This window comes from Carassius gibelio, chromosome A12 (assembly GCF_023724105.1).
Source record: "Carassius gibelio isolate Cgi1373 ecotype wild population from Czech Republic chromosome A12, carGib1.2-hapl.c, whole genome shotgun sequence".
Taxonomy (NCBI): domain Eukaryota; kingdom Metazoa; phylum Chordata; class Actinopteri; order Cypriniformes; family Cyprinidae; genus Carassius; species Carassius gibelio.
In genome coordinates this window covers 16,036,359-16,049,059 of record NC_068382.1, presented here as the reverse complement: position 1 = coordinate 16,049,059, position 12,701 = coordinate 16,036,359, and the positions used below count along the sequence as shown (strand labels likewise).

Here is a 12,701-nt window from a genome sequence, read left to right as displayed (position 1 = left end):
TGGCATTTCATGATCTAACGTTAGATTGAATCTAGATCATAAAATGCCAACTGACAAGTGCTGTTTAATTTTATATAGTCTCGGGATAAAAGTTCGTTCATATTGCTCAGCACCTGACTGGGTTGATGATCAGGAAGCCTCAAGCACGGCCACTGCATAAAATTTTTGAAGGAAGCAGGCTTACAGGGCAGAATGCTGAAAGACTCTGTTTTCTACACTAAAACCTAGTTCTGCTTAACTGGGAGTATTAAGTTACACTACTAAATAGCTATGCACTCCTAAATAGCCCTCCCGCCCCCACCAATATGTTAGAATCAATTTTGTGCTTTATTTTTTTACCCGTTTTTATTTTTTTACCTCATCAAAGCTTTTATTTTAAAACAAAGACACTTGCACAGTGCACTTAAATTTTTTGGACTCAGACCCCTCTATTTATTTGTGTATAAATATAAAGTTTTTTTTGTATGCAAGGAAGGAGTGATTGTTATAAATAAAATGTTTTTTTTTTCAGCTCATTTGTGTTGTAATAATTGTCAGAAACAGAAGTATAACAGTAAATAAATATCGGTTCTGCATATCGGTTATCGGGTACATAAACATGCAAATAATCGGTATCGGTATCGGTTATAAAAAATCAATATCGGTCGATCACTATTAGAGACCATATCAATTTACGCAAAAACTAAGGGGAAAAAAAGGATGCAGTTTGGGTTTGTAAGAGCATAATAATAAGAGCAAAATAACAGTTAATATATTCTGCTCAAATATGATATATTACCTTTATGCACCGGAATATTTAGATTTAACAAGATTTATCAATATGTTATTATTATTTTTAATACATTAATATATTTTTTTTATGTTAATTTGTTGTCAATTCCATGACACTCCTTGTGTCCACAGGTTTCATGCTTATTACAGTTGTTAGTAAATTTTTTATTTATTCGACATGCAAATATGACATGCTACCTAAGTACCAAAGTACCAAGGTTGGTATTGTACCAAAGTCAGGGATTGTATTGTACAGCCAACCCTTGTCTACTCATTTGTTTTTGTTTTTTCATTTGAAAAAAAAAAAAAAAATTGTTATGCTGGATTTTTGTTTTCCGGTTATATTGTTATATTTCTATGATTTTGATGCAGTTCTAGCTTAAAATATCTTTGTAACTTTCAGACATTATTGTAGCCTTTCAGAACAATGCAGAGGTCACTGTGGCAGTGTGTCCCATGGAATGCGGTTGTTTTATTAGTTTTTTTCTTGTTCCCTGCTTTCTCTTTCCCCTCCATCGATTAAAGGCGTTGATGTGATATATGGCCGGACCTAGCCAAAGTCCCTTGGGTAATTACCCAATGTAGTGCTTGAGGATGTATTTACAGTAAATGAGCACACTAGCACATTAATCAGGGGTGTTTACCTCTGTACCGAACTTCTCCCTGTTCAGTTGCCTCTATACTGACTCTAGGACATGCAGGAGCCGCCAGGAACCACCTATCCCCGAATAATGCTTTTTTACACCATTCATTTCCAGCCAGGGCTATCCCAGGGACACTTACAGTAAGCAGGTTCAACAGGGGCACTGTAAAATATTTCAAATTAGTTTTTTTTAAACCTATAAAATGTTTACATTTTGTTTTATATATTTTTTATATATATATATATATATATATATATATATATATATGCCATCAATAGATGTCTCAGATAATCAAACCAACCTTAACAGCTTAATGTTGTTACAACATAAGACTGTATAGTTTCTCCAATTAATTCGGTTTAATATGCAGCTATTTAACCAGTTGTATTTCAAATAAATAAATAAATAAAATAAACCACAGTATTAATTGTTTTTAGGTTAAATGTCAGTAATTGTAATAATGGCCCATTTAAAATGAAATATTACCAATCTAAAAGATAAAAGGGTTGTCCAGACTGCTAAAGCATGCTTAAGCTTGTCATACTCAGTTAAAAAAACATAAATGTCCTATACTAATATATATTGAAAACCCTTCTTAGACACCAGGAGTGTTAACAGTGTCAGATTCAGGGTTCCCTACTCACCTGCACTAAAAGCAACTGCACACTGCAATAAAAACACTGTGGATTGAGTGTTTGCATATTTCAGGGGATTTTTACCTCACATTAGATAAAGATTTATCTGAAAATGAATCTATCACACGGGTCATCTGTGGGTTGCTGAGGACCAGTAGAGATGAAGGAGGATTGCTGGTATTCTGATGGATACTCGGCTCTGCTTTATTAGAGATGTATACAGATAGCGAGCAGGTTTCCCTTCTGGAGCAAAGCCAACTCTCATTCCCGTACACTCCACTTCTGGGGAGCTTTTGGGCATATTTATGGCTGTTGTAACTGGTTTATATTGCGACTATGAAAATGATGTCAAGGTCACATAGTGTGGAACATAAGTGGGGATGTGTGTGTGTGTGTGTGTGTGTGTGTGTGTGTGCATTGTATGAGAAGTGGCTCATGAATACTGGTATGAAGGACGCAGGTCTCCTTGAATTTGGTCCTTGGCAGCATTAACTTTTTGAGTTAGAAAATGTGTTAAGAATGGATTTCTTGCAGCAAAACCATTTTCAGGTATGCGTTGACATTGAAATAAATATTTTGAAATGAGTGAATGAGTATTGTTTTACAAATAGAACGCCATTTGATCAAAGACCCATTAGAACTCAAGGTTTCTTGCTTATTTTATGTTTAGTCTGCCTTAATGAATGAGTACATACTGCATATATGTGGCAGTATAAAATATATCTGAAATGTATATGTCCATTTTATGTGTGACTTACTATAAAAATGTAAAACATTTCGGCACACACATAATACACATTTATATATACAAGGAAATAATAGCATCAAGGGGTACAAAGTAATGTCATTCAACTTAAGTTTTCATTAAAAAATTTTTAATTTAAAGTGTTTCAGGTTTAATTTAACAAAGAAAATGATTTTTTATATTTTTTTAACAAAAACAGCATTGGTGTGATTTTAGCACTTAATGTTTTAATTGCAAACCATAAATTTAAACAAAGTTAATTTATTTCCCTTTTCCAAATAAGTAATTATGCCATCAAATAAATTAATTTTGCCATAATTAAATTAGTTATGTTAATTGAGTGATAGTGTTTAATGGGACTGTACTAATTTCAGATAACCATGTTTATTTTCAGGGAGTGTTTAACCAAGATCCTTCTCTTGCTTTTCTCTCCTCTTCAGTGAACAGCCTGGCCCGGTCCAAGTTTTGTTGACAGACAATCAGGAAGAGGTCTTTGAGACCAATCAGGATTCTGTGCTTGGCCCTACCTCTCCTCGACACATGAAATCCCCCTCTTCTTGTACAGACTCCCCATATCAGCCCTCTAGCCGCCCATCACTCAATCTCCGGCCTACCTCTTCTCAGCCACAGCCTCAAGAGCTTCATGAACGCAGCAATTGGTCGACCCAGAATGAGGACGAATGGGGTGGCATCAGATTATCGGATGTTCTCCAAGCATCAGGCATACGGATCATGCCCATACGCAAGCACCTTGCCATATCTCTACCCTCTTTGCCCCTTGACTTCTGGGGTGTATTGGGAGAGGACGAAGAGGTCTCCAGCTTTCAGCACTCTCAATCTCCAAATCCTCCTTTGTGGCAGGGCACTACAGATAGTCCGGACCGAATACTCCAATCCAGCAATCCCAGTCCACCACCCAACCCTGTTGAGGAGAAGGGACCAGTACCCCAGCGAACCCCCATATGGCAGACCCTGCATGCATCTTCCAAGCCCTGCACCAAATTGACCCCACCTGTTGCTGCCAGTCATTGGTCCTCTTGGGGCCCAGACCATCTAGATGCAATTGTCAACCCCTATGACACACCTCCTGAACAGACACCTGGAAGACACCTTGCTCCTCGCAGTCCTATGAGCACCAGGAAGAAGAACATCCCTAAGTACTCAAAATTCCAGAGCATGGAGTTGGAACCCACAGAGGCCGAGGACCAGGAACTCTCTGAATTGGACTCACTTTACCAGGCCAGTCTGCAGGCTGGCCCGGGTCCTGGCCGAGCCCTGCGTGGTACCAGCTCACCTGCTCTTGCGAGACCAGGTAAATTAACAACATCTTAAATTGTCTCACACTAAGTGTGTTTACGTGCACTTTAAAAGTTCTGTCTTGGCTGGACTACAGGTGCGGTCACATTTGCCATTGTTTGGCCACTTCTTACAGGCACAGTCCAGTAATTTCAATTGGAATCCATGCAATGAGGAATTTAGCATGAAGGCAAAAGATTTCCCCACCCAGATTTTCCCAGAATGGTTTCAAGATTGTCATGTGAATCCTCTGGCATCGAGATGCACAAAAGAGGCTGCAGTTTTTAGCGTTCTTGTTATTGTCTGCTATTCTGGTTGACACTGGTTTGAATCCCGGCTAAAGCAGTGCAAGTAATTAGACTACAGTCAGCATTGAAGTTGTATGCTTGCACCGAAATATGCATATATACATTATGTTAACTTGAATAGACAAATAAACACAGTAACTCTACTACACAAAAAAGTGTCTATAAATATAAATATCATAAAAAATTGTTTATTATGCCTAATACATTAATGTTAACCAACTGAACCATATGTTGCAAAAATGTCATTATTGTCAAACCTGATTTTCTCGGACAGTACCTCCAACTGCACGAAAGCTGCTCACTGGAGTGGGACGCTCTCGGACCCCCACAGCTGAGCTTGAGAGAACTGTTTATGGACCACCAGGTTGTTGCAGCCCTACTGGATACATGAACATGGTAAGATATGTGGTGCTGTACTCCTGTCTATAGGTCTGATTAATAAGCTCTCACTGTTACCCACCATTTATCTAAATCATTTAGGTTTTATTTACTTCGATTGTTTGTTTATTATTTGCTGGTGCTTTAAAGAGGGATGACGGTCTCAATTTAAAACAATTTTTTTGTTATGTCTAGTTTCTCTCCACCTCAGAGCTTGTTTTTCATGCAGTGCACTGTTAGCGCTCTTAGCACATGTTGAGTTTGTTTGGGTGTTGTCTGGTTTCTTCCAGTCTTTGTTCTTTGCTGCAGTAACTCTTTGTTCACTGTAGCCTCTGTCATTGGCCCATCAAGAGCATCAGTCAGTTGAGGAAGACCAGTATGACGTGGATCACCTGCGCCGTATTGCTCGTAGCCTGAGTGGAACGGTCATAGGGCGTCGCCAGAACCGTCTTGCCGTCTCCCGAAGCTTCGTAAGTATTCCATACATGAATAAGACTAAAATTATTCTTATTTAAACTGTTTAAACTGAGGGGCTAACTAATGGCTAAATTTAAGAGTGAAATATTGCGACTAGCGACTGCTGGCGTTCAAGAGTCTGCTAGAGTGGCCAAACGATGGGGGAGGAATCATATATCTGTCCTAGAAACCTGATAAGAGCGCTGTCACCTATGCAGAAGAGTGCTAACACACAACTACTGCCACTTTAGCCTGATCTGTGTGCACTGCCTGTCCCTTGTCAATAACTGCTGAGCTTTAGGTCATTTGATGTACTCTGCATTTACATCAGTAACAGTTACCATAGTTATATTTGTCTTTCTAAGTCATTTGGTGTATATAGTGTGTTTTGGCATTCATTTATTATATAATGCATGCCAGAAATATATTGTCACACTACATCCACGTGCACCATTGCACAAGGAAACTCTAAACATACATGCACAACATTGTCTTACTGTGTCATACTGCCATCCTGTGTCCATATGCTGTAATTTCACTACATTTGAAAAAGGCCTGGTATACCAGTACACTAGTTTTATTCATTCATTTATAAAGTGTATATATATAATATAGTATATATATATATATATATATATATATATTAGTCATCATACCAAATGTATTCGTATACAAGTCCTTCTTGCTCTGTAGTACATAAGTGAGTGCATATGAAATACGTAATGCATCAAATCTGGTTACTAGATTCTAGGTTCTGGCCATACTGTATATTTACATATTTAATTCATTATCCTGTCATTGATCCATTTTTATAAAATTTTCATTAATCTCATTTACATGCACATTATTTTTCAGACCATGTTCTCATTAATCCTTTACTCTGAGAAGCGCTTTACCCAATCCAGCTATTTGAGAGTTTAAAAATAAATAGGACATTTTTTTTCCACTATTCACCAGTCCCCACTTTTGCCATTTATTATGTTGCATTCTTAATAATTCAATCAAATTATTCTTCAAGTTCAAGTCCTCAACATCAGCAGACTGTATGGTATGAACTGGAAAATGACACTTTTTTTTTTTTTTGAAATATAAAATTGTTTTGGTTTTAAATATTGATTTATGCTTATATGGCATACATAACATACATACACACACACACACACACATACACATATATACATATATATAAATATAAAATGTAAATAAAAATAGATAAAAAAATGTTTGTATTAAAATATTAAAGTATGCATGAATAATAGTATATTGTTTTAGTATATTATTTTGCATGTAATTGTGTTTTATCATTTTATTCATTCATTTATTGCGTCTTATTGTGCTTGCATTACTTGAAATTATTAGAAAATCATGTGAGCATGCACTGGCATACCATTTCATGATTCGAAAAATAGCATATATGGGTGTGTTTTAATTGCCTTTTGTGTAAGAACATTTTCACATCGGTTTTTAAAGGATTGTTCACCCAAAAATTAAAATTATGATCATGTACTCATGTACATGTACTTCAGTCCTAACCTTTATGACATTCTTTCTTCTGTTGAATACACAAGAAGATATTTTCAGAATGTTTCAACTGCTTTGGTTTATACAACGAAAGTCATTGGGGTCCAAAACATTGTTAAGAAAAAAGGCTAAGAATTTATTTTCAAAATATCTTGTTTTGTTTTACAGATTAAAAAAAAAAAGAATATATAAAATAATTCAAGTTTGAAACCATAAGAGAGCAAGTCAATTATGACATAGTTCTCATTTTTGGGTGAACCATCACTTTAATAAATCTCTTTTTTTTCATTTGGGATCAAATCTGATCTTATGTGCATTTTTATAAATAAGGCCCCTGATTCTTTCATGCCTTACTTTTGTACTCCCCATCTCTTCCCTTCTTCCCCATCCTACCTCTCTCTTCTCTTTTTTTTCTCTCTTTCCTCTTCCTTGTGCATATCAATGTATGTGTGTGTTGTGTGTGTACCTAGCTAGGGGAATCCGGGGTTACGCCATATCACAGCTCCATGTACTCACCTAGTTGCCTTCAGTTTCCATTGTCTCATTCAGACCTCCATCTGCTCCAGCCCAGCTATCTACATCTCTTTCCATCAGCTTCACCCCTGTCTCAGCAGCCTGGGCCTTGCAGAGTGGTCCCAGGTAAAGCTCACTTTCGTTTTCCACTTCCATAACCACCCATTCCATTCAGAGAGCCATTTCCCACTTGTTCCGTATTCATGTTTCTGCCATTGCATTGCAACTGAGTCCAGGTGCCAGTGCCTCCCCGCTAAACAGCCTGCATTCGCTTCATTTTAATTTCCTGCTGTTGAATAAGCGCTGTTGCTTTTTTTCTTTGATTGGTCTGAATCCTGTCCTTCACACTCCATCCTACCCCACTGCAGGACGTCTCCAGAGGTTCTCCGAGTTTCTGGCTGTGTTTGACCGGCGTCAAGCTCTCTCCAGTCGGAAGCACTACAGTCCAGCAGTGAGGTGTATTGGAAGACATCCTCTCTGAAATTCTCCCCCCAACCAATTGGCTTTGGACACAACCAAGTCCTCTAGCCCGGAACGTTTCCAAAGATGCATTTGCTCCCCTGGACAACCCTTCTGCACACACCATTCCATTCTCTTCACAATTTTTCTGGAGAACTAAAAGGAGCATGTCCCGAGACCTGATGCCATCCTCAATCACCCTGTGTTCTGTATTGTTCCTGGGAGGATGCCCTTCTATTGCCCTGCTCTAGTCGGGAAATCTTTCCATGCAAAAGGCCCTGAAACTCGTTCCACAGCATGACGGATATAGAGACAACTTTTTTTATTTAAAAGCACTGGGTTGACGTGATTTTTGGGGGCTGAGGCGTGTGTGTGTGTGTGACTGATCTTTGGTCAGAAAGGCAGCATGCAATGATAGAAGTGTGGGGTCTTGACTCAGACTTTCACAGTCAGCCATCCAATCCAGAGCACTTAACTTAATTAACTCCGGCATTGAATTAACTGCAGAGGAGAAACCCACAGTACCTCCTTGCTCTAGATGATAAATGTGTGTTTGTGTGTATGCGTGTGTGCATGTGTTGGGTGGTAAAAGGGGAGGGGCTTATTGTATCCCTGCCCTCTTTTATACTACTGGTCCGACGTTTGGAATCATTAAGATTTTTTTTATGTTTTTGAGATATGTCTCCTATGTCTCTTGAAATATGTGATCAAAAATACAGTAAAAACAGTGATATTGTGAAATATTACATATTCCAAAAGAAATATTAAGCAGCATGACAGCTTTTAGCATTGATAACAATAATAATAAATGCTTCTTGAGCACCAAATCAGCATATTAGAATGATTTCTGAAGGATTGCGTGACACTCCTGGTGTAATCACAGGAATAAATTTCACTTTAAAATGGGTTTTAAATCTAAAACAAATTGTAATAGTTTTTCATAGTGTTTTTATAGTATTTGAATCTGATAAATGTAGCATTAGTGAGCTTAAGAGACTTTGTTCAAAAACATTGGAAAATTCTAATTATTCCAAACTTTTGACTGATAGTGTATTAAAAAAATCCTCCTCGCATGTCCCACAGATTTAATTTCTCAGCAAACCAACCAGAATTGTCGTTGCTTTGCTCAACATTTTTCCCAACTCTCCTGCAAATGTTTTTTTGGTAATTTTTTGGTTAATGTCATGTAGATACGAAATACTTCAACATGTACTAAGTGAATCGAGATGTTTTGTACGGTGTCATCTCTCAGCTCTGGTGTTTTTTGTCAGAGCAGGAATGTAAATCTGCGGCCCTGGCGTGGAGCGTGAAACCAGACTGTTTCTTCTAACCTTTTTCCTCCTACTTCTCTGATACGGGCATTCCCTGTAGCACACAGCTGTTTTGTGTCTCGTGTTACAGGCAAAGGATGTGTACATGTTTGACTGAACATTCACTAACAAATGAATTTATTGGTAATAAAAAACATAAAAACGATGACATCTTAAGGAATATACAGAGGAATGGAGAAACTACGTCATGACATTATGAAATGTTAATCAATTCTAGTGGTAATAATTATTATCTGCATTAAGACAAGTATAGTACACTTCAGAAGTGTAAAGCTGGAGAAAAACTGCTATTTTAATTCCATTGACAGTTCTCCCGTTTATAGAGGGAGATATGCCAAGTTAAGCTTCCTTTTTATTGTTTATTAACTTGATTAACTTGCAGTGACACTGAATCCACAGCTATGAGTCTGGCACATGATGGATCTTCAGGCCTGTAATAGTTGAGGGGTCTCATCCCATTCGATTGTTGTAGAATCTATATTATTTCTAGATTTTACTTTAATCAGCACAGCTGAAGAATGTTTGGCTCTGATAGCATAGATGGAGCTTATGCAAAGCTTCATTAGCCTGAAATGTGAACAGTATTACGTATATGGGGCCTTGAACAAGGAATACTTTCATACTGTTATTCAAATAAACGTAAAGCGATTTGTGATTAACGGAAATCCAATATTGAGCAACAGATGTTTCGTATCACAATATAATATGATCAGTGCAGTATTAAACTTTTCATTCGAATCATATTGTGGTGTGACATGTATTATTTTTTTATTAAAAGCCTTTGAGGGCTGAAATTAAAATGATTATAAAAGATATAACACAAAGAGATCTAGATCTTATTTAACTTTGTCTTAACCAAAGATTGGCCATAACGCAAAGATATGTTGTTGTTTTTTTTTTTTTTTTTTTTTTTTTCATTTATTCATCTTTCCTTTCATTTAAAGGATTTTTGAGAATGTAGCAACGGTGATGTACGAGTATGCTATGCAAAATGCGCTCTCCTGAACTACCAGCAAAGAGTCAGACTGGGACAAAATCAAATATTTTTCTCTTTTCTTCCTATATACTGGGGATGAAAATGATTTCCTGCTGAAATGTTGAATCTTTACTTATTGATGTCTGTACAGTTAACAGCCTTTGAATGCGAGTTGTAGCTGGTAGGAGGAGGGTTTCTCAAAGTGCAATGGCATTTCAAGGTTCTCCATTTGGGACTCATTTGTAAAGGCTTGAAGTTGAGTGAACTTGTATTTTTGCAATAAAGTTATTACCAATGCACTCCAGCAGGGGCGCTGCACAAACGCCTACACTCGTTGTCTGAGTGTTTTTGTCTGATGATACAAAGTCTATATCAAATATTTTAATGTATACCATTATCAAAATCCTCCCACTGATCCTCCCATCTGCATCATGCCTTTTTTCTATTACACAAATGCAACTGCTGTGTTTGCAGTATTAATTCTACTAAAGACATTAAAGGTGCAGTGTGTAAATTTTTGAAGGATCTAGCGGTGAGGTTGTGAATTGCTACCAATGGCTCAGTTCCCCGCTCACCCCTCCCTTTAGTGAAGCTACGGTGGACGAAGCAGGTAAAGATGTCGTCGGTAAAGACAGAGCAATGAGATTTTATTAACAAAGGTAAATCAAGGAATTATATTTACTTTATTTATTAATTATTAAATAAATTGATGGTATTGCGAATGTTAATGTACTTGTTCATTGTGTCTGTATTTTATTCACAAAAACAACAAAGTGACGAAACGTGATCTTCCATGTAAGGGTGTATGTAGATAGAAATTGCTCAATCTAATGTAATAAAAACAAAACGGTTCATTAAGGAAGGTCTTTATACACCTCGGAATACATACATACATACATACATATATATATATATATATAGATCGTTGTAAATGTTACACATTGCACCTTTAAAGTACAGAAGAGCCGTGTCATGGGTTGAGAAGGTATAGCAGCTACTTGGTGTGTCTCAAGCTGTTCATTGCAGCTCTCAATGACCGATTCCTCCCAATCAGCTTATTTTTAATCGTCAAGGGAAGCTCCCACAAAATTAAATAGACAAAATATCTATAATATCATAAAAGAGGTGGTCATGATTATGTTTCTGTAGTGTATTTCAAATTGGTATACAACATTATACAAAATATGACAAACTGTGAAACTCCTCACACACATACAGTACAGTAAGCAAATTATCAAAAAGGCTGGACATTACTACAGCATTCAGTTTTTCTTTACTGAAAAATATTTTGTGTAGAAACGAGTTGCACCCAGAAATTGCTAATAAATTTCACAAACAAATATAGAGCACATTAAAATAGACATCAAATTTTGAAATAGAAAAACTACTAGTAGAAATATTTTCTAGTGCTGTGTAATCTTTGTTTTATTCACATGTTTATTTTATTAAAGTGTAGAAGAATTTTTTTTTTTTACAATTTCTAAAGTTTATCCTGTCTGTTTTTCTAGATTAACCCATGTAAATATAACAGTGGTTCTCAGGCGTTTTGACTATAAGGGCCCCCGAGCACTGATAATATTTACCATTATGAGAAAGCTATTTGTTTTTCTAACTTTTTTTATTAACAGACACTGATCTATTAAATTAACCACTAAAACGTAAATTAAGTTTTAAGAAAGGTATTGTTTGTTTTAATAAAAACAATAGTTAGAGAATGGAGGAAAATGTGTATTCAGCTTTTCAGCATTTTAATTTAAATTACATTATTTTAATATATTAACAATTCGATATATTTATTTATATACTCTAAGTTTGCTGAGGCCTCCTATGGGCCATAGCCTGCTGGTTGAGAACCACTGAAAAAAAATCCTTTTTGTGTGGTTGCCTCTATACCAGGAAAAAAGAATCCTCACAGAATCTGAAGTATTCTGGAAATAACAGGTTAGAGGAGATGAGCACAACTTTGGTTTGTTTAGACAGTTAGCTCCACAAGGTGTCAGTATACAGTAGATGGTCTTCTGAATATGAGTATTTTTATTTTTTACTCTACTTTCAACAGTGTTTTTGTGATGTAAAGGTACAGAAATAACATTCTCAGAACATTCTTAATACAGTGAAGGACACCCCTTCAGCGAGTCTATGGTTAAATACAGCATTTCATGTATCTTTATGGGTTAAAATTGTGATGGCCTATTTATGTACAAGAAAATATTACTTTTTTTTTTCTTACAGGTAGAACTGTTCCTGGAATGCTTTCATTTTTGACAAGTGCTCAGTGGTTTTCAACCCTGAAAATAAATAAGGGCACATTGCACATTCCTCTTTAGTTTAGTTAGTTTAGGTAATTGACAGTGATAGAAAATTTAATATTAGCAAATCCTCAAATGAACTCTTTAACACACAGCATTTCTGGATTCAGGAAAACAAAGCTTTTTGTTATTGTGCGTGGATTGCTGTTTTGGGATGCCCTTTTCAAAGTTGCCAGAGGGAAACAGATGAACACAAATGTACTTATATTATTTAGTTTTTCAGCAAAGAGGCATTCCTGTTTTCTGGGAAGAAAAAAAAACAAATATGAAAGTCCAGTACTTAAAACAATTACAGTCAAACAGAGCAGTGGTTCAGAGAATATCCTTGATTCAGATAAGAATCCAGACTTAACAAGACC

General features: G+C 36.5%; 1 protein-coding gene across 5 annotated transcripts in view; it reads left to right on the top strand.

Annotated features, from left to right (window-relative positions):
* usp54b (ubiquitin specific peptidase 54b) overlaps window positions 1–10,361 on the top strand; it is a 100,941-nt gene extending 90,580 nt beyond the window's left edge. For 4 of the 5 annotated variants that reach the window (XM_052611491.1, XM_052611493.1, XM_052611490.1 and 1 more), the window contains 5 exons: window positions 3,236–4,107; window positions 4,674–4,795; window positions 5,107–5,247; window positions 7,225–7,393; window positions 7,636–10,361. In XM_052611491.1, coding sequence (XP_052467451.1) covers window positions 3,236–4,107; window positions 4,674–4,795; window positions 5,107–5,247; window positions 7,225–7,393; window positions 7,636–7,748 — 1,417 coding nt within the window. In that variant the 3' untranslated portion in view covers window positions 7,749–10,361. The remainder of the gene's footprint in view (window positions 1–3,235; window positions 4,108–4,673; window positions 4,796–5,106; window positions 5,248–7,224; window positions 7,394–7,635) is intronic. The other variant, XM_052611494.1, reaches the window with a different exon arrangement.
* The last annotated feature ends 2,340 nt before the right edge of the window (window positions 10,362–12,701 follow it).